Source organism: Phoxinus phoxinus (assembly GCF_949152265.1).
Source record: "Phoxinus phoxinus genome assembly, chromosome: 6".
NCBI lineage: Eukaryota > Metazoa > Chordata > Actinopteri > Cypriniformes > Leuciscidae > Phoxinus > Phoxinus phoxinus.
The window spans coordinates 201,908-220,000 of NC_136881.1; the positions used below are offsets into that span (position 1 = coordinate 201,908).

The 18,093-nt window shown below is 45.6% G+C and overlaps 1 protein-coding gene across 1 annotated transcript; it reads right to left on the reverse strand.

Moving 5' to 3' along the window:
• Window positions 1–46: 46 nt before the first annotated feature.
• On the reverse strand, window positions 47–8,605 carry ildr1a (immunoglobulin-like domain containing receptor 1a). The gene is made up of 8 exons (XM_079614777.1): window positions 8,324–8,605; window positions 7,339–7,509; window positions 6,915–7,064; window positions 4,009–4,128; window positions 3,230–3,376; window positions 2,983–3,111; window positions 1,643–2,337; window positions 47–844 (listed from the first exon to the last, which is right to left on the reverse strand). Exons 1-8 carry the CDS (start codon window positions 8,364–8,366, stop codon window positions 806–808), a joined length of 1,494 nt encoding a protein of 497 aa, XP_079470903.1. The 5' UTR covers window positions 8,367–8,605; the 3' UTR covers window positions 47–805.
• Window positions 8,606–18,093: the final 9,488 nt, after the last annotated feature.

Below are 18,093 nucleotides of genomic sequence, written 5' to 3' on the forward strand. Positions count from 1 at the left end.
TATTAGCCTGAGAAACACAGATGTACTCAAACATGTCGACATATGCTGCCGTTTTCGCAGATTTATTTATGCAAGTGGAAAAAATTTAATTCTGCCCAAATAAGATGCATGACGTAAAGAAACAAAACATTAATATACAGTCCATGAACAATAGAACATGTACAAGTCCTTCATTACAGAGGCTGATCACATGATGCAAACAGTCATTCACATATTCAGATCAAGTTGATATAAAGGCAAGACTGAAAAATCATTCTGATTTTGAACTTTAGATGCAGTAACAAGTTCCAAAAAGACATTATTTATAAAAGGCTAAAGAACAGATTGACCTGAGCACGATCAAAAAACATAAATAACTTATGAATAAGTTATTCCTTGTGTTTATGCAGCCAGAGTTGCAATCACAAATCACAATGAATAAGTTATTACGGACATAATAATGAGCAATTCAGAGTCTCATACACAATTCTTGTGTTATATTGCATGATATCTCTGTGCTGTAAATGCAGTGGATTCTTAAAAAAACTTACTATATTAATACATATATTGACACAAAAGATGTGATATTTACACAGATAAAACCTCAAACCCAAGAAACGTGACGTCATACACAGCCAATGTCACATTCACTAGAAGAGGAAATACATTAATATTCACAGTCAAGTGTATAAATTGCTCTGCACAAAAAAAAAAAAAAAAAAAAATCCATGATCTATCTTCAAAGTACCACATCCTTCAAATATGTTCATTAAAAGCATTTTCTTCGTTGTGTGTTGATGAGCACAGAAGCTCGAGACGCTGGTGTTCAGATGACGATGCTGGTGCCGCTGCGAGAGCTCTTATCCTGCAGAGGAAGAGGAGAGCGAAGATTAGATCAACACCCACCACTGAACGCCAGACGTGATCGGATCTGTGCAGACGAGTCCGACGCCACAGAGCACAGGACAGAAAAGAGTTCGCTTTAAATCCACCAGTTAGGTTGGTAAATTAACAGGATTGCAGTATTTGCACTGGAGCTCCATGAGCTAAACCTGATGATCATGTTCTGAGAAAGATCTTCGGTGAAAGAACATCTGAGCGTCTGTACAAACGGTGAACGGGACCTTTTATACGGTGTAAGTCTTAAGTGACTGCAGAATCTGTCTGAAGTTTCAGCTCAAAATACCCCACAGATCAGATACTACATCACGCCCCTTTTTGGGTGGAAGCAATAACACACTGTTATCGTGTGTGTGTGTGTGTCTTTAAATGCAAATGAGCTGGTGCTCGCTGCTAAATGAGATAAACATGAGTGTGTACGCTCGCTCAGGGGAGGAGCTATGCTAATAGGGCAGCAGTCATGGGCGGGGCCTGTTACACTGATGTCAACATGTATGGAAAACTAATTTTTGGACACTGTACACACACACATTTATCTTCTAACACCATGTAAAAGTGAATTCTGCATAATAGGTCACATTTCAGATTTAAACGAAAGAATTTATCTTACATTCATGAAACATGTTTGATGTGATTGCGATTTCAGACGCTCGGATGGACTCACGTGCTACATGTTAGTGACAGGAGGAGAATGACAGGATTAAAAAAAGGAAAGCAGTGTTAGTGCACGTGTGAGCCGCTCAGGAGTAGTTCAGACTCTTACAGAGAAGCGCTCCGGCCGCTTGTTCGGCTTCTTCCCGGGCTCGTACTCGCTGTAGGTGGGAGGATGATCGGACCATCCGGATCCGTGAGCTCCTCGTGTTCCTCCGCGTCTGCTAGCCTCCTCGTTAGCAGAGCTCCAGGAGCCGCGACGGGGCAGAGGAGAGTAATCATCCCGCCGGGCCGGGCCTCTGCGCTCCGCGGCCAGCAGATCGTCCCGGGATCGGGAGCGAGGGCGGGATCCTCCGGACCGGCTCCGGCTGTCCAGCACGTCCTCCTGGCTGTAGCTGCGCGGGATTAGCGGGCGAGGGTAGCGGCGCTCGTCGCGCGGTGGGGCGCCGTACGCAGACGAGCCGCTGGAGTGTGATCTGGGTCCTCTTGATCCGGGCGGGAGCCTGCGTGAGGCGGGGCCGTCGTCCAGGCCGGAGAGCATGCTGGGAGGCCCGGCGGAGAAGGGCACGTGCTGCGGGACGAGCTGCGGGGGGGCGGGCATGAGCTGGGGCTGCAGGAGAGGGCTGTTCACATCCATGCCGCGCACCTGATTCTCCAGGTACTCCAGCATCTGGTTGTTCCCGTGAACGCTGCCGTTGCCGTGCATGCTGGGAGGAGGCATGTGACCCGGCATCTGCATATGTGGAGGCAGCATCTGCATATGCGGAGGCGGCAGCAGAACCGGCGTCATCTGACCCTTCTGTGACCCTGAAGCGGGAAAACAGAGAGACTCAGAACCCTGACCCACAAACACAAATGTCACATTAAAAAACATGTCTGCATGCATAGAGGCAAAATATGAAAATAAGTTGCAAATTAGCTTAGAAAATATATATTAAATAATAAAAACACACGCTGAATACATTACCCTTATAAAGACTCCCCGAGCACCTGACTGGGACTGACCCCGACTCCCCGAGCACCCGACTGGGACTGACCCCGACTCCCCGAGCACCCGACTGGGACTGACCCCGACTCCCCGAGCACCCGACTGGGACTGACCCCGACTCCCCGAGCACCTGACTGGGACTGACCCCGACTCCCCGAGCACCTGACTGGGACTGACCCCGACTCCCTGAGCACCTGACTGGGACTGACCCCGACTCCCCGAGCACCCGACTGGGACTGACCCCGACTCCCCGAGCACCTGACTGGGACTGACCCTGACTCCCCGAGCACCTGACTGGGACTGACCCCGACTCCCCGAGCACCTGACTGGGACTGACCCCGACTCCCCGAGCACCTGACTGGGACTGACCCAGACTCCCCGAGCAGCTGACTGGGACTGACCCCGACTCCCCGAGCACCTGACTGGGACTGACCCCGACTCTGTGAGGATGGACTGGGACTGACCTGGGTACAGCGCGGGGTTCATCAGGTAGTGGGAGCTGTGGTCGCTCATGTGATCATAGATCGGCTGTCCTTGCAGCCACGGTGCCATGCCCTTCTGTGCCTCCTTCATCAGCCGGTGCTGCATCACGGCTGAACACAGGAACACAAACACAGCGTTAGGAGTATGTGTGGTTTGAGAGTCTGAGGCAGGTGTGTGCGAGTCTGAGGATGTGTGTGTGTGTGTGTGTGTGTGTGTGTGTGTACTAACCCTTCTCGGGGCAGCAGCAGGTCTGAGGGCAGCACGGGCAGCGCACGTAACAGCAGCACTTCTGCGGACAGCACTGACAGCAACACACACACAGCAGGAGGACGAGCATCAGCACTCCAATCACGATGAAGAGCACCGTCAGCCAGTCTAACAACACACACACACACACAGCAGGAGGATCAGCATCAGTTAGTCTACACACACACACACACACAAGCTCAAGGGTTCTATTCTCAGTAAACGCATCAACTGATCAAATCTAGACCTTAAATTTAATTTAAAGGAGTAGTTCACTTCACTTCAACGTGACCTTTCAACATGATTAAGTAATGTGTGGCGCATCACAGCTAGTGCAAGACGAGTATTTGTGGTAAAAAAAGTATATAAATGTTAATTTTTTTAAATAAAATGTCCGCTGGTTTGTCTAGATAAGACTCTTATTCCTCGGCTGTGATCGTGTGGAGACTTTGAAGCTGCACTGAATCTCACATCTGGACCTTCAAACCGTTGGACCATTGAAGTCACTAAATGGAGAACATCCTGGAGTGTTTTCCTCAAAAACCTAAATTTCTATTCAACTGAAGAAAGAAAGACATGAATATCTTGGATGACGTGGGGGAGAGTAAACTATCAGGACATTTTAATTCTGAAGTGAACTACTCCTTTAAGTCGCTTTGGATAAAAGTGAATGAAATTTTGAACATGTTGCGTATAATGAGACTGTAAGGCTTTTTCTTCTCATGCGTTTAACTCGTGTTAGTAATTGGTACTTTACTTACGGTACACGATCAGCTTCATCTCTTTGTCTGAATCTCCGATTGTGTCTCCAGGCGCATCCACAGAGCAGAAATACATCCCGTTATCCCACCACATCACCTCATTGATGACCAGATCCGCTTCTGATCAACACAAACACAGAGAAAATATCTGGATTTAGACTGAAATAGGAACAATAACCATTCATGGAGAAAACAACAAACTGATTAGTCCGGAACAGCAGCGGTCCTAGCACTGAGCCTTGTGGTACTCCATACTGAACTTGTGATCGATACGACATCTCTTCGTTTACTGCTACAAACTGATAGTGGTCAGTAGTGAAAGAAAATATTAATTTGTTGAACTGAAGCTGAAGGGTTATGATTGTGAAGAATTCGTTGTGTTGATTTGTGACGATGGCTCAGGTTTGTCTCAGCGTCAGTCCGCCTGCATTCTTACAATCAATCTCGTGTTTCACGTGAAGGGGGGGATTCTGGAATCCACTGCTGCTTCAATGTATATCTATAATCAAGGTATTAATCAATATTTGTCCTTCTAAATATCAAATGAGTTGAATGGCTCCTCTAGGCTTGTGAGATTTTACTTTGTTATAGAAGTTAAGTTACCAGTGTGATTACTGAAATGTTCTTTTCATGTATTCTCTAATGTTTGTATTTGATATCTGACGGAACAGGGCTTGCTCATTCAGCCCGGCTTCCAGAAATGAAATGTGGACCTGTTTTGTGTTTGAGAAAGGACTTCTTCAACATATGTCACTACATACATCTGTTTTTCTGGGGTACCCTGACAGCTATGGTCACATGGGGTCAATGATGTCTATAGTTTAAAGGGCATATTGCAGGTTAGAGTACCCAGTGCGCCAATGTATAGAACAATAATGTAGGAACTAGATTTAAATATAAACATATACTTATAAAACGCTATTTAGGCTTCTGGAGTCGTTTTTGTGAGAAAATTTTACTTCCGCGTTTGAAAACCGCCAAACCGGAACTGACGTAGCATGGGGGAGCGCGGTCAAAGTAAACAATAGGAAAGCAATGGATCGCAATGACAGTTCGGACGCTGAGGAAATTGTAGCCTAAATGTTTACTCGTATGACGGACCTCAGCCATATAATTATGAGCCTGATATGAAGCCAAGAGAGTAGACAGGTCAGGATTAGACAAAACAACGGTCAGAGGAGACGCATTGAGCTGTGGTCTGAGGAGAACAGGGCAGGAGTCGGGTCTCATGAGAGAACAGTGTTAGCTTATAGATGTATTCATGTTAGCCGACGATATGTATAACACTATGCTCAGATCACAATATTGTAATTATGTGTCAGGCAATAGCAAAGCTAGTATTTAGACCCTTACCTGCATGTGTATGTCAGCCATTAGGAGACAGTTTCCAGAGAAAGAGGGACATTATAAAGGTTTTGAATGGCCCCATTTGGTGATAATGAATAAAAAAAATTATCACAATCACAACTTTCTTACTGTATAAAATTTTTATATGTAGAAACAGCCAACACAAACATTAAAATTCGGAGTACAGATTGAAAATGAACATTATATTATATTATAATAATAATAATTGTCGGCTGCAGACTTGCAAGACATTACAAGTTTATGGAGGATACGTTAATGAATTAAATTAAGACAAGGCACATTTTGTAAAACAAATGTACAATAAGTGATCTCTGACGGATCCGTGAGCGTCATGTTTCCCACCGGTGGCCGACCCACATGCTGACGGCGGACCGGGCGACCCGATGAAGGAGCCGGGACAGTGTGCACATATCGCCGTCATCATATAACGTAACGTTAACTCATCATATCGCCGGGATTATAATCATGCAGTCTATAGTGAACGCTACACACTACCGCGTTTTTCAAAGCAGACGCAGAAGCGAAGGCCGTCTCTTACCCTGCACAAAACGCACACACACACGGAAGAAAGCACCATCCTTTTTCTTGTTCGGAAACCTGTGGACTCGATGTTCTGACAGGCCATAATTCACAGTCATTTATCACGATAATTATTAATTGAAATACAATAACCACTGAAAACACACTGAATCACGACCGCTTCAACATAATACCAGCCTATTCTGCACTGAGCGAACGCAGAGCCGGCAAACGACTCCCCATTCTGACGTAATATGACGCGATGGTGAAAAAAAAGCGCTTTTTCAACACGGTCAAGGAAACTGTCACGTTTTCTACTAAATTTGTGCCCTTATGTCTGGCAAAACAATTTTTAATCATGCATTTACTCTTCATATGGTATTTTCATACAAGGTTATATATTAATTCTGAAAAAAAAAAAAAACTGCAATATGCCCTTTAAGGGATTTAACATTTCTCAGTTAAAGCCTTACTTTACTGTGTTAGATTAAAGTGTCCTCGCCTTGAGAGAAAGAACGTATTATCTTGATGTTTTGAGACGACTCTCCTGTTTATAGTTCGAGGCTGACCAGATCCAGCCTTGATGAAGCTGTGTGTCGGTGTGTGTGTTATAGGAGATTGACTGAGTTGTTGTTCTGGACAGGTTGGCAACCCAAATCTGCGATTGCCAGATCACTGCGTGCCTAACTTCAGGGTCCGAGTGTCAGTCGCCTAGTCGATGGAGACATGCTTCAGTCTATCTGTACATGTGTGGAAAATTACTGTTTATCTATTTCTTAGCCAATCAGAACCATTCAACCTGAAGCAAGGACGTAGCGTAGACCTTGGTGTAGGGTATAACTTCTGATCTGTGTAACTGTAAACGGGGCGGCCTGCGAACTCCTCGTGAGTCTTGAAGCTGAGAGACTGCAAACTATCTTCAGTAAAACTTTTCTTCAATTTATTATAATTTATCATCATATCTGGTTCTTTGACTGTAAATCCTCTTTCACACGTTTCTCGTATTTTCATCAACTCACTGTTCTGAATGAAGACTTTGCGGTCCCTGTACTCGGAGCCCAGCACCGCCTCGTTGGGGCCCAGCTTCTGAGCCACGGTTCGGATGGTGCGCTGCGAGTCCACGCAGTCGTTGGCTGGATCTTGACCCATCTGAAGGGCAGACTGGTACGCTGCAGAACACACACACACACACACACACACACACACAGATTAGACAGCGCTGGACGGGCTCTGCTGATCTGATGGGAATGACAACGATATCTGCTGTTGAACATTACAGTAGTAGTTCACTCCAAAACATGTTTTACTGCTTCTACTCGGGCTCAGATCGCCACACACCGATCCACTCAATCATTCACAACTTCTTGCTCACTTTAGCGCTCACGACAGTGAAGCATCGAACGCACGGAGATCATAGAGAGAAGACTGATGTTGAAGAGATACCTGTGGAGTAATAGTCCAGAACAGGGTCTTTGCAGAAGGACTTGAACTTCCAGGTGACCAACACATTCTGCATCTGCGCGGAGGTGGAGTAATCACAGCGCAAAGTGACCGAAGCAAAGAGAGTCGTGCGTCTCTCCAACTCAGAGAGAGTGACCTGGATACACAGAATCCCTGAAGAGAGGAAGAGAACGTCTGCTTTATACAGATCGAGTAGCAGCGTCACAGTGACAGACAAGAGAATAACACGATCAATGAAGCAAACTTCATCAAATATGACACGCATTCATATTCTACAGAAGAAGAGAGTCTTTATTCAGATCAAGTTTCGTTCTTAACCATATAGTGTCGGTGCAGTAAGATCAATAATAAAAAGTGTAACATTAAGTGCATTTTAAAGAGAAAGTGTAAGTGTGTGTGTGTGTGTGAGTGTGAGTGTGAGTGTGAGAGAGAGAGAGAGAGAGAGAGAGAGAGAGAGAGAGAGAGAGAGAGAGAGAGAGATAAACAGACAGAAACACACAGGCTGCCAAACCTGTAAAACTGGAAATGACACAAAGAGCAGGAAATTCTTCACTGGTTTCAAACAAATCGAGTTTCTGTGTTAGTAAAGACAAACATTCAGCAAAAATATTCGTGAAAACTTTATTTCTTTTAATCTTTTGGATTTCAAATAAACATTCACGATCACCTGAGCGCTGCGTTTATATACTTGTTTATTTATTTATTTTGTTTTCATTTTTATTTTCAATAGATTTCATACTTTCTTACTCTTGAGTGCTTTAAATTGTTTTAAACATTTACATCCCGTCATTGTTTCAATGTTTGTACATTTTAAATTGGATCGATGTCAACAACCAGTGATCACGTGACCGAAACGGACGCGCTCAACAGTGAAACTCAGTTACTGTTCCTCTGACCAACCTTCACAATGTCACTGTATTATTCTGCATTATAAATGAGCAGGTGTGTGTGTGTGTGTGTGTCTCACCTGAGCTCAGGACACTCAGCAGCAGCAGAGACACGATCATCATGATGTTCAGATGAATCTCCAGTAAACGAACCGAAACCAGCGCGAGTGTGAATGCGATCAGAGTTACGGATCAAACCCGCATTTTATCCCAAAAGCCGCTTTAACTTGTAGTTGTGTTCCTCTCAGAGACCGGCTAGTGATTGCTCTGCTCTTCCTCCCCCTCATCATCATCATCACTCCACCCCAAACACAGGTGCGTCATATGACGCGCGTGCGCACAGGTATACATATTCATCATATGACGTTTCCTCACTGTAACGCGCGGTTTAATATGTAAGTCTAAATTGGATCTCAAAAAGCAAAGCAATACAAATCAGAGGAACTTAACATTGTTAAAAGAATTGTCTGTCTCTCTTGCATCCCCTTTGAAAATGTATCACTTGTCCAGAAATTAGAATTGGCCGAACTTCAAAACTCATTAGATAACTTGTATATTGGTAAAGCAAAGGGTGCTTTTGTTCGTTCAAGAAGGAGATGGATGGAAGAGGGAGAGCGAAATTCCAATTATTTTTTTAAGTTAGAGAAACAACGTAATCATCTCAATTCTATAAATAGTCTTAACATTAATGGAGTGGTTTTAAAAGATCATAAAGAAATTTCTAATTATTGCGAAGAATTTTACAAAAATCTTTATCGTTCTAGACACGCCCAACAAAAGTTGGATTTATTTTTTAATTCTCTTGACTCAGACCGTATCTCCAAAGTTGATGATATTGGAAAAACTCTGTGTGATGCTCCTATTCAAATTAAAGATGTTTCTGAGGCGATCGATAAGCTGAAATTAAATAAATCTCCTGGAAATGATGGTCTGACCACAGAGTTCTATAAGAAATTCTCAAATATTCTTTCTCCTTTTCTTCTCCAAGTGTATTTAGAAAGCCTGCTTAAGGGAACTCTCCCAAGCTCCATGACTCAGGGTGTTATTAATTTGATCCCTAAGCCTCAAAAGGACCCTGCTCAACTTGAAAATTGGCGACCTATAAGCTTGCTAAATAATGATTACAAAATACTAGCTATGATTTTTGCTAAAATAATTAAATGTGTTTTAGATAATATAATAGATGACTTTCAATCAGGTTTCATGAAAGACAGACTAATTGCAAATAACATTAGACTTGTTCTTGATATTTTAGACTATTCGGATATGATCCCTGACGATGGTTTCTTGTTTTTTCTTGATTTTTATAAAGCTTTTGATTCTGTTGAGTTTCCTTTTATTCTTAAATCTTTGAATATTTTTGGTTTTGGCCCCAACTTTATCAATGCAATTCAAACTCTGTACAATAACGCCAATGCTTCAATTAAATTACAGCATGGTACTAGATTTAATATTGAAAGAGGCATCCGTCAAGGCTGCCCAATATCACCATATCTTTTTCTGCTTCCTATGCAATTATTAGCCATCCACATTCAAAATAGTAATTTGAAAGGTATCTCTGTTACAAACCAATCAATATTAATAAGCCAATTGGCTGATGACACAACTCTGTTTTTAAATAATAAAGATCAAGTTTCTGTAGCCTTAAAGATAATTGATCTCTTCTCATCTGCTTCTGGGTTATTTCTTAATGTGCACAAATGTGAACTCTTAGCTATTAAACAGTCCATGGATGTTAAAGTCTGTGACATTCCAGTCAAATCCGAAGTTAAATACTTGGGTATAATCATATGTAAAGATCAGAAAAAAAGATCAAAACTTAACTTTGAACCTCTTATTCTTTCTATTCAACGCAAATTCAATTCTTGGTTACAGCGTGATCTGTCTATAACGGGTAGAGTGTTGCTTTCTAAAGCTGATGGGTTATCTCGGGTTATCTATCCTGCAATGGCTCTAGATGTTCCTGTGGAGATTTGTAGAATGCTGGACAAAATGATAGTAAACTTTGTTTGGAAATCTAAAAAGCATTTAATTAAAAAAAGTGTTATGATAGCTGATCGGACAATGGGTGGCTTTGACTTAGTGGACTTTTCCACTCTTAATAACTCTTTCAAGATTAAGTGGATAAAATCTTTTTTGAACAATCCTACTTCTTCTTGGAATATTATTCCAAATCATATTTTCAATTCAGTTGGTGGATTGCATTTTTTATTGCGCTGCAACTATAACATCTCTAAAATACCTTTAACTCTTTCTAGTTTTCATAAACAGGCTTTAATATGCTGGTCTTTAATATAAAATTATAATTTTTCTCCTCATAGATATTTTATATGGAACAACCAAAATATTAAATATAAAAATAAATCTCTTTTTTTAGATAATTGGTTTGATAAAAAAATACTTTTAGTGAGTCAACTTTTAGATGAAAGGGGTGTCTTGCTCTCTTATGAACACTTTATGCAAAAATTCTCTTTTCCAGTCCCCCCAAGAGAGTATGCCATTGTTTTTGGTGCAATTCCTGATAGTGTGATACCTTTAGTCAAACCTGACCCTAATGGTCCTTTATTCTCTCCACTTATTTTTGACAGCACTAATATATTTGTTGATCATTGTCCTCTCAGCAGCTTGTCAAACAAGAAAATTCGCTCAATTCTAAGCAGAGATCAGATATCTTTGCCTGCTTGTGTAAGCTTTTGGAATAACAAATTTGATGATATAGTATGGGAAGATTTCTGGTCTCTTCAGCGAAATTTTTTTTTAACTAATAAAGTGGTTGAAGTCTCTATCAAAATTATTCACAATTGCTACCCAGTTAATTATACATTTGCTAAATTTAATAATAGTATTTCCCCTTTGTGCTCATTCTGTCATCAGTTTGATGAGACAATTATTCATTTATTTTGGGAATGTGTGTATTGTAAAATATTTTGGCTTGATTTCTCAAACTTTGTTAAAAGGAATATATCCTTAAACTTCTATATAAGCCAGAAAATTGTATTTTTTGGTGACTCTCTGAAATTAGATCCTTATCATTTTAAATTTGTTCTTAACTTGCTACTTCTTCTTGCCAAATTTTATATTCACAAGTGTAAATTTTCAAAGAAAACTCCTTCTTTTTTTATTTTTAAGAAAGATTTTGATATATATCTAAATTCTTTGAGGAACTCTAAAAACTCTATTGCTTGTAAGACTCTACAATGGTGTAAATCATTTAAGCTAGTTTAATATTCTTGTTTATGTAACCCTCTGTACTGTGTATTGTTTAGTATTGTGTATTATTATATTGTTCTCTGTATTGGTTATTGCAAAATAAGAATAAAAAAAAAAAAAAAAAAAAAAAAAATATGTAAGTCTGAAATGATCTGAGAGACTGAAAATGAACATTACAAAATGAACACTAAAACCACAGTTCGTCTGAGTGTTCTGCGGTGGATGAAGTTTCGCAGATGTTTAATTTGACTCACAGAAGTTCGTTTATGAGTCATGTTTCTGAGACATGATCTGCGCTGCTGGTTGGTGCTCGACACACACTCTTCCATCGTGATTTACACGAAAGAAACTGCTTTTGAAAGAGAAACTCAGGTCTTGCCAGCTCACATCATCACACACACCGAGAGGATCTGATCTGGAGGAGAAGGGCTTCACTCCTTCACTCTCAACGGGGACTCGGGCATATTTCTGTCCACAGGGTGCAAGTCCTTTAAAAACGAATTAAATCTAACCCATTTTAGCACCACTATTAAACAAAAACAAGCCTAGACTTTTCTATGGCTGCTCTTACTATTGATTTTAACTCATTTAAAGGTAGGGTAGGTAGGATTTATATAAAAACTTTTTACCAAATTTGATTAAACTTTCTATATCAATGCATAATTAAAATGTAAGTACTCTGATAAAAAGAGTATAAAAATCGAGTGACTCTAGACCGTTTAATCTTCATTAAACACAGCTCATTATTTCCATTCGGGACGAATCACAGGATTGGCTTGCGCGGCTGTCACTCTCCGTCGCCATGACTACCGCCGCTATTACTGGCTCTGCCCACATGCACGCAGTCGCGCACCCGTTTTTAGGTGGGAGTGAATGGAATTAATGAGCTGTGTTTATTGAAGATTATATACACTAGAGCCACTCGGTTTTTTATACTCTCTATTTCAGAGTACTTGCATTTTAATTATGTATTGGTATATAAAGACAGTTTAAACAAATTTGAATAAAAGTTTTTTTTTGACAATTCTGACCTACCCTACCTTTAATTGGTGTTTTGTGGTACAATATCTGTGTTTTGGTGTCGTCCGCCACCAGAGTTCTCTTTCATCATCTCGTGTTCGAGATCCACCTATGGGAAGGGCATCCGTACCTGACCTCTGCAGAAGCATCCAATTGCACCAAGTCTGGCTAGACAGACAGAAGCGCGCAGCCAATGCCAGGTAAGGCCCCGCCCCCTTACCTAGTGGCATATAACGCCTGCAAGCGCTGCTATTCTCCAGTTGACATTCGCTTCTCGCGATCTCTGCACTGACACAGTTCGGTTGGATTACGCTGCTCACTTTCGTGTCTTCAGGAGGACATATCGCCTGATCAGCCTCCGTCAGACGTGACAGTCGTTTTTTCAGCTTTTCTGCTGTGTTCTGCATTCGGAGCCGCCCGCGCTCTCGCCGTTTTTCACCTGCTCCTCCTTCCACGGCTGCCCGCCACGGATTTTTCCGAGTTCTTCTCCGGAATGTCGCTGTCTAAACCTTCCGCTTCTCCGGGGAACAGCCTATCACGGGCCTGCCCGGCCGCGTGTGGTGCGCTCATCGCCGCTAAGGACCTTCACCCGTTCTGCGTGGTCTGCTTGGGCCTTAAACACGCTCAAGAAGCCTTGGAGAACCTGGAAAATTGCAGTCACTGCCTTATGCTGCCCAAGAAGCTTTTACGACGTCGTCTGAAAGTTGCAGCGACCCAGTGCTCCGAGCTCGGCCTCTCCGACTCGGATGGGGGACACGGTGACGACGACGCGCTACCGGGGGACTCCCGGGGCGCCGCCTCTCTCATTTGGGCTGACCAGCCCAATCCCGCATTCCCCAAAGAGGACATCTTCGCGGGCAACCTCACGCTCGTCGACGAACCGGCCGGTTCCGGCGATGAGGATGACGCGGCCCTTCTTGGGGTCTCAGAGGACGAGGAGGCCATCCCGCCCTCTGGCTTTCCCCAGGCTAGCGCCCACACGGCCTTGCCTCAGTCCATCCTCCTGGAAGCGGCCGCTCGCCTCAACATGGAATGGCCGGCTCCACAGAGCGCCACCGACCAGGAGAGGGATATTTACGACGGGAAAGTGCTGGGACCCCCTCCCGGTCCGAGAAAACAACTCTTCCCCGTCCTTCCAGCGTGCGCGAAGCACATGAGGCACAATTGGAGCGACCCCCTCGACTTCAAACACGGTCTCACGGGTCTGGAGGTGAAGGACATGGCAGCTCATGGTATGGGTGACCCCCCCGCTATCGAGCCTTCCATCGCCAGGCACCTTAACCCCGCTCAGGGAGGGCTGCTCGCTCCCTCGAAGCCGGTCTTGCCCAACAAGATGGACCGTTTTTCTGCCTCAGTTCACCAGGCCGCATACAAATCCTCGGCCTTGGCTGTCAGGGCCCTGAACGTCTCTTCACTCCTCTCCGCTTACCAGGCGGAGATTTTGGACGAATTAGGGCAACAGCTGGAAAAGGGAACTCCTTCTCTAACCTTGTGGAAGGAGATCCTCACGGTGAACGACCTCGTCCTCCGTAACGCTCGGCAGGCCGTCCAAGCCTGCGGGCGCTCTATGGCGCTTTCTGTGGTGGGAGAGCGCGCGCGCTCTGGCTTAACCTGTCGGGCCTTCCTGACAGTGAGAAGCGGCGCATCGCGGGCGCATCGGTGGAGCCCGGCCGGGCTCTCTTCGGCCCCGCCGTCGCATTGATGCAACAACGGTGTGACGACAAAAAGAAGGAGGATGAGGCCTTCAAGTTATGCCTTCCTAGGAAGGCGGCCCCACGCCAGGCACCCCCTGCGCGTTTGCCTAACCCACCTGCCATGGGACGACATTTCCACCAGGGCAAGGAAAGGCCCCGCAACAGACCCCCCGCCCCACGGCAGAATAACCCACCGCCTGCTAAGCACTGGGGAAAATCTACTCCCACCGCGGCCGCGGCTGGAAGACCATCTAACCCTACCCCCACCGACTCGAAACGCAAGCGGTCTGCCTGATGTTCGGCCGGTGGGGGCATCGAGTCCACTTTCACGGGCTACGAGCCCTTTGGACTCTCTTCATGTCCAAGAACCCCTGTCCAAAAGACGCAGGGTCTCTCGCGAGGCTGCCCAGCCCATGTGTTTGTTGAACGTGTGTTCCCCCCTCACGTTCGAGGGGTCTGTTGTGAGGAAAAGTCACAAAGCAGTGTCACCACACCGCACACACTCACTTCCCCTCACCAAATTATTAAAGGCTTCGGCCCCAGTGTTCCCCCAACACAAAACACACAAAAAACACATTAAAACAAACGAATCAAATGAATTCGTTACGGAGAGAGGATCTCTCTCCGCAGAGAGAATTCATCTCCCTGCAGAGAGAGAACATCATTCTAAACCCCGGCATGTCGCCCCTAGTTCATCCACTAGATGGCGCCATTGCATCACAAATGAGTCAGCTGGGCTTACACAGCTCCGCTGCGGCTCGGGTGGGAACACTCGCGAGTCACGAACGGGCTCCCGAGTGGGTGATGCGGACTATAATGCAGAGGAAATATCCTCCCTCCTAAACAAGGAAGCTATTCAGGTGGTGCCCCCCAGTCTGATGAATCAGGGATTTTATTCTCGTTATTTCCTGGTCCCAAAGAAGGACGGCTCTCTCCGCCCTATCTTGGACCTTCGTGTGTTGAACAAACATTTGAGGAAATACAATTTCAGAATGCTAACTCATGGCTCGCTCGCCCGCGCCATAAAACAGAACGACTGGTTCACATCGGTAGACCTGAAAGATGCTTTCTTCCATATAAGCATTTATCCGCCACACAGGAAGTTTCTTCGTTTCGCCTACCAAGGCACATGTTACGAATTCACAGTTCTGCCGTTTGGGCTCAGTCTGTGTGCGGAGGCGGGTTTATCACCCATAAGAATGTCTGGTCTGAGGATTCTGACATACATAGACGATTGGCTCATAATAGCCGAATCGAAGGAGAAAGTGTTGCAGGACACCTGCCGTGTGCTCGCGCACGTCACATCTCTCGGGTTCAGAGTGAATGTGAGCAAGAGCAATTTTACACCCAGTCAGAATGTCATTTTCCTGGGCTTGGAGTTGAACTCAGTCTCCATGCGAGCGCGTCTCTCTCAAGAGCGCGTTCTCTCTCTAATGAACTGTCCATCGCAGTTCAGAGAGGGGGCGAGAGTGCAATATCGCACATGCCTCAGGCTGCAGGGTCTTATGGCTTCATCCATCCAAGTTGTGCCACTGGGACTCCTGAGAATGAGAGCGTTCATGAAATGGGTTTTGTCACTACATTTCAGCCCGATTCGCGATCTTTGCCGCTCTGTAATAGTGACGCGCGCCTGCTCGGCAGCCGTGCGACACTGGAAGAGCGCAGACTTTTACGCACAGGGAACCCCTCTGGGGACGGTTATGATGCGTAAAGTTGTGACGACAGATGCGTCCTTAACAGGCTGGGGTGCCACCCAGGAGGGCAGAACGGTGAACGGTCTGTGGCCGAGCAGACTACGTTCAGCGCACATCGAAACTTCACGCTCTAGCTTACAAGCTTTTGGTGTGGAGCAGACGGGTTTTCCTGTCGTTACGCGCGACTCATGTTCCGGGCATTCTGAACAGAGGTGCGGATCTTCTATCAAGGGGAAATCCAATCTACGGAGATTGGCGCCTTCACCCCCAGATAGTGGATATGTTATGGATGAGATTTGGACAGGCAACCGTAGATCTATTCGCCTTGCGCGAAAACTACCATTGTCCTATGTTCTTCTCGCTAAAGGACGTGGACGCACCCCTCGGGGTAGATGCACTGGCCCACCCATGGCCCAGAGTGCTGCTGTATGCTTTTCCTCCCCTGTGCTTGATAATTCCAACACTGGCCAGGGAGAGAGAGCAGAGCCTGTCTCTCATTCTGATAGCACCCAGGTGGCCCAAGGCACCGTGGCTGGCGGAGATAATCCCTCTGTTATATGCCGAGCCGTGGCGCCTCCCCCCACGCACGGACCTATTGTCCCAAGCGAACGGGGAGATTTACCACCCACACCCGGACAGGGTGGCTCTCTGGGCCTGGCCCGTGAGAGGACGAACCTAAGCGCACTGGGGCTTTCGCCGCGTGTGATTGCCACTATACAGAATGCCAGAGCCGTTTCTACACGGTCCTTATATGGCTGTAAGTGGCAAGTGTTCGAAGGGTGGTGCGATGGGCGTGGTCTCACATTTTATCAGTGCTCAGTTCCTGATATTTTGTGTTTCCTTCAAGACCTCATGGAAAAAGGGAGGTCTTTTTCCACCATTAAGGTCTACCTGGCTGCGATTTCGGCCTGTCATGTGGGCTTTGAGGGCTCAACAGTCGGGCAGCATCCTCTAATCCGCAGATTTATGAAGGGTGCCCGTCGCTCTTTGCCAGTCGTCAGGAGAACTGTTCCTGAGTGGGACCTCTCCATGGTGCTGGAGGCTCTGTCTCAACATCCTTTTGAGCCTCTGGGAAGTATTTCCCTTAAGCTGCTGTCCTTCAAGACAGCTTTGCTCTTGGCCTTGGCATCAGCTAAACGTGTCAGTGAGCTACATGCACTCTCGGTTCATCCCTCGTGCACTAAATTCTCTCTTAGTGGAGATAAGGTTTCCCTTAAGCCTAATCCGGCCTTCATGCCGAAGTGCTTCCCTGCGTTCACTTCGGAGGTGTTGGAGCTGTCCGCTTTTCACCCTCCACCGTTTTCCTCCCCGGAGGATCAGAGGCTAAATGCTCTGTGTCCTGTCCGTGCTTTACAGACATATATGACCAGGACCAGTGCGTTCCGGAAGAGCGACCAGCTCTTTATTTCATGGGCGCCCCCTCACAAAGGGAGTCCCATATCTAAGCAACGCCTCTCACATTGGCTTGTGAATGCTATAGCTGTGGCTTATGAATCAAAAGGAGTGCAGCCCCCAGGGGGCATCAGAGCTCATTCCACAAGGGGCTTAGCCGCCTCTTGGGCTTTGTTTAGGGGAGTGTCACTGCAGGACATCTGCTCCGCTGCCAGTTGGGCTTCTCCTCATACCTTTGTGCGTTACTACCGGCTGGATGTCACCAGAATTTCGGTAGCACATTCGGTTTTAGGGGTGGGGTCTTCTTAGCCCTTCCCTGTAACCCCGTTGGAAGTAACTAATAAGGAGTGAATGGGCCGGCTGGCCATGCACATTCCTCTCACCAAGCACGTATTTCCAATCCTTCCTGGGTGTATATGCACATTGGTGTTGCTGGGGTTATTACCACATACATGTTTCATGTCCTGCATGTGCACAGCAGTTATGTGTGTGTGTCAGGATTGCAGGTTCATGATTATGGGACGTGTCTGGCACCGCCCCCCTGGGGCGACCGTCCTTCTCTGGCTTTCAGAACCTCACTGTGAGTGTATTGGGCAATCGGGGAGCTGTCCATGTCTCTCCCATAGGTGGATCTCGAACACTAGATGATGAAAGAGAACAATAGGTTACTGTCGTAACCCCGGTTCTCTGAAACATCGAGTGGAGAGATCCACCAGCTTTGCCCCGCTTGCCGCACGAGAAGCGAATATACTTACTGGAGAATAGCAGCGCTTGCAGGCGTTATATGCCACTAGGTAAGGGGGCGGGGCCTTACCTGGCATTGGCTGCGCGCTTCTGTCT

Coding starts and splice junctions, on each gene's coding strand:
- ildr1a (XM_079614777.1), bottom strand. CDS start 8,366: ATGATGATCGTGTCTCTGCTGCTGCTGAGTGTCCTGAGCTCAG. Junction 7,065..7,338: donor TCTGGACTATTACTCCACAG/GTATCTCTTCAA, acceptor TGTGTTCTGCAG/CGTACCAGTCTGCCCTTCAG. Junction 2,338..2,982: donor GAACCCCGCGCTGTACCCAG/GTCAGTCCCAGT, acceptor TTCCCGCTTCAG/GGTCACAGAAGGGTCAGATG.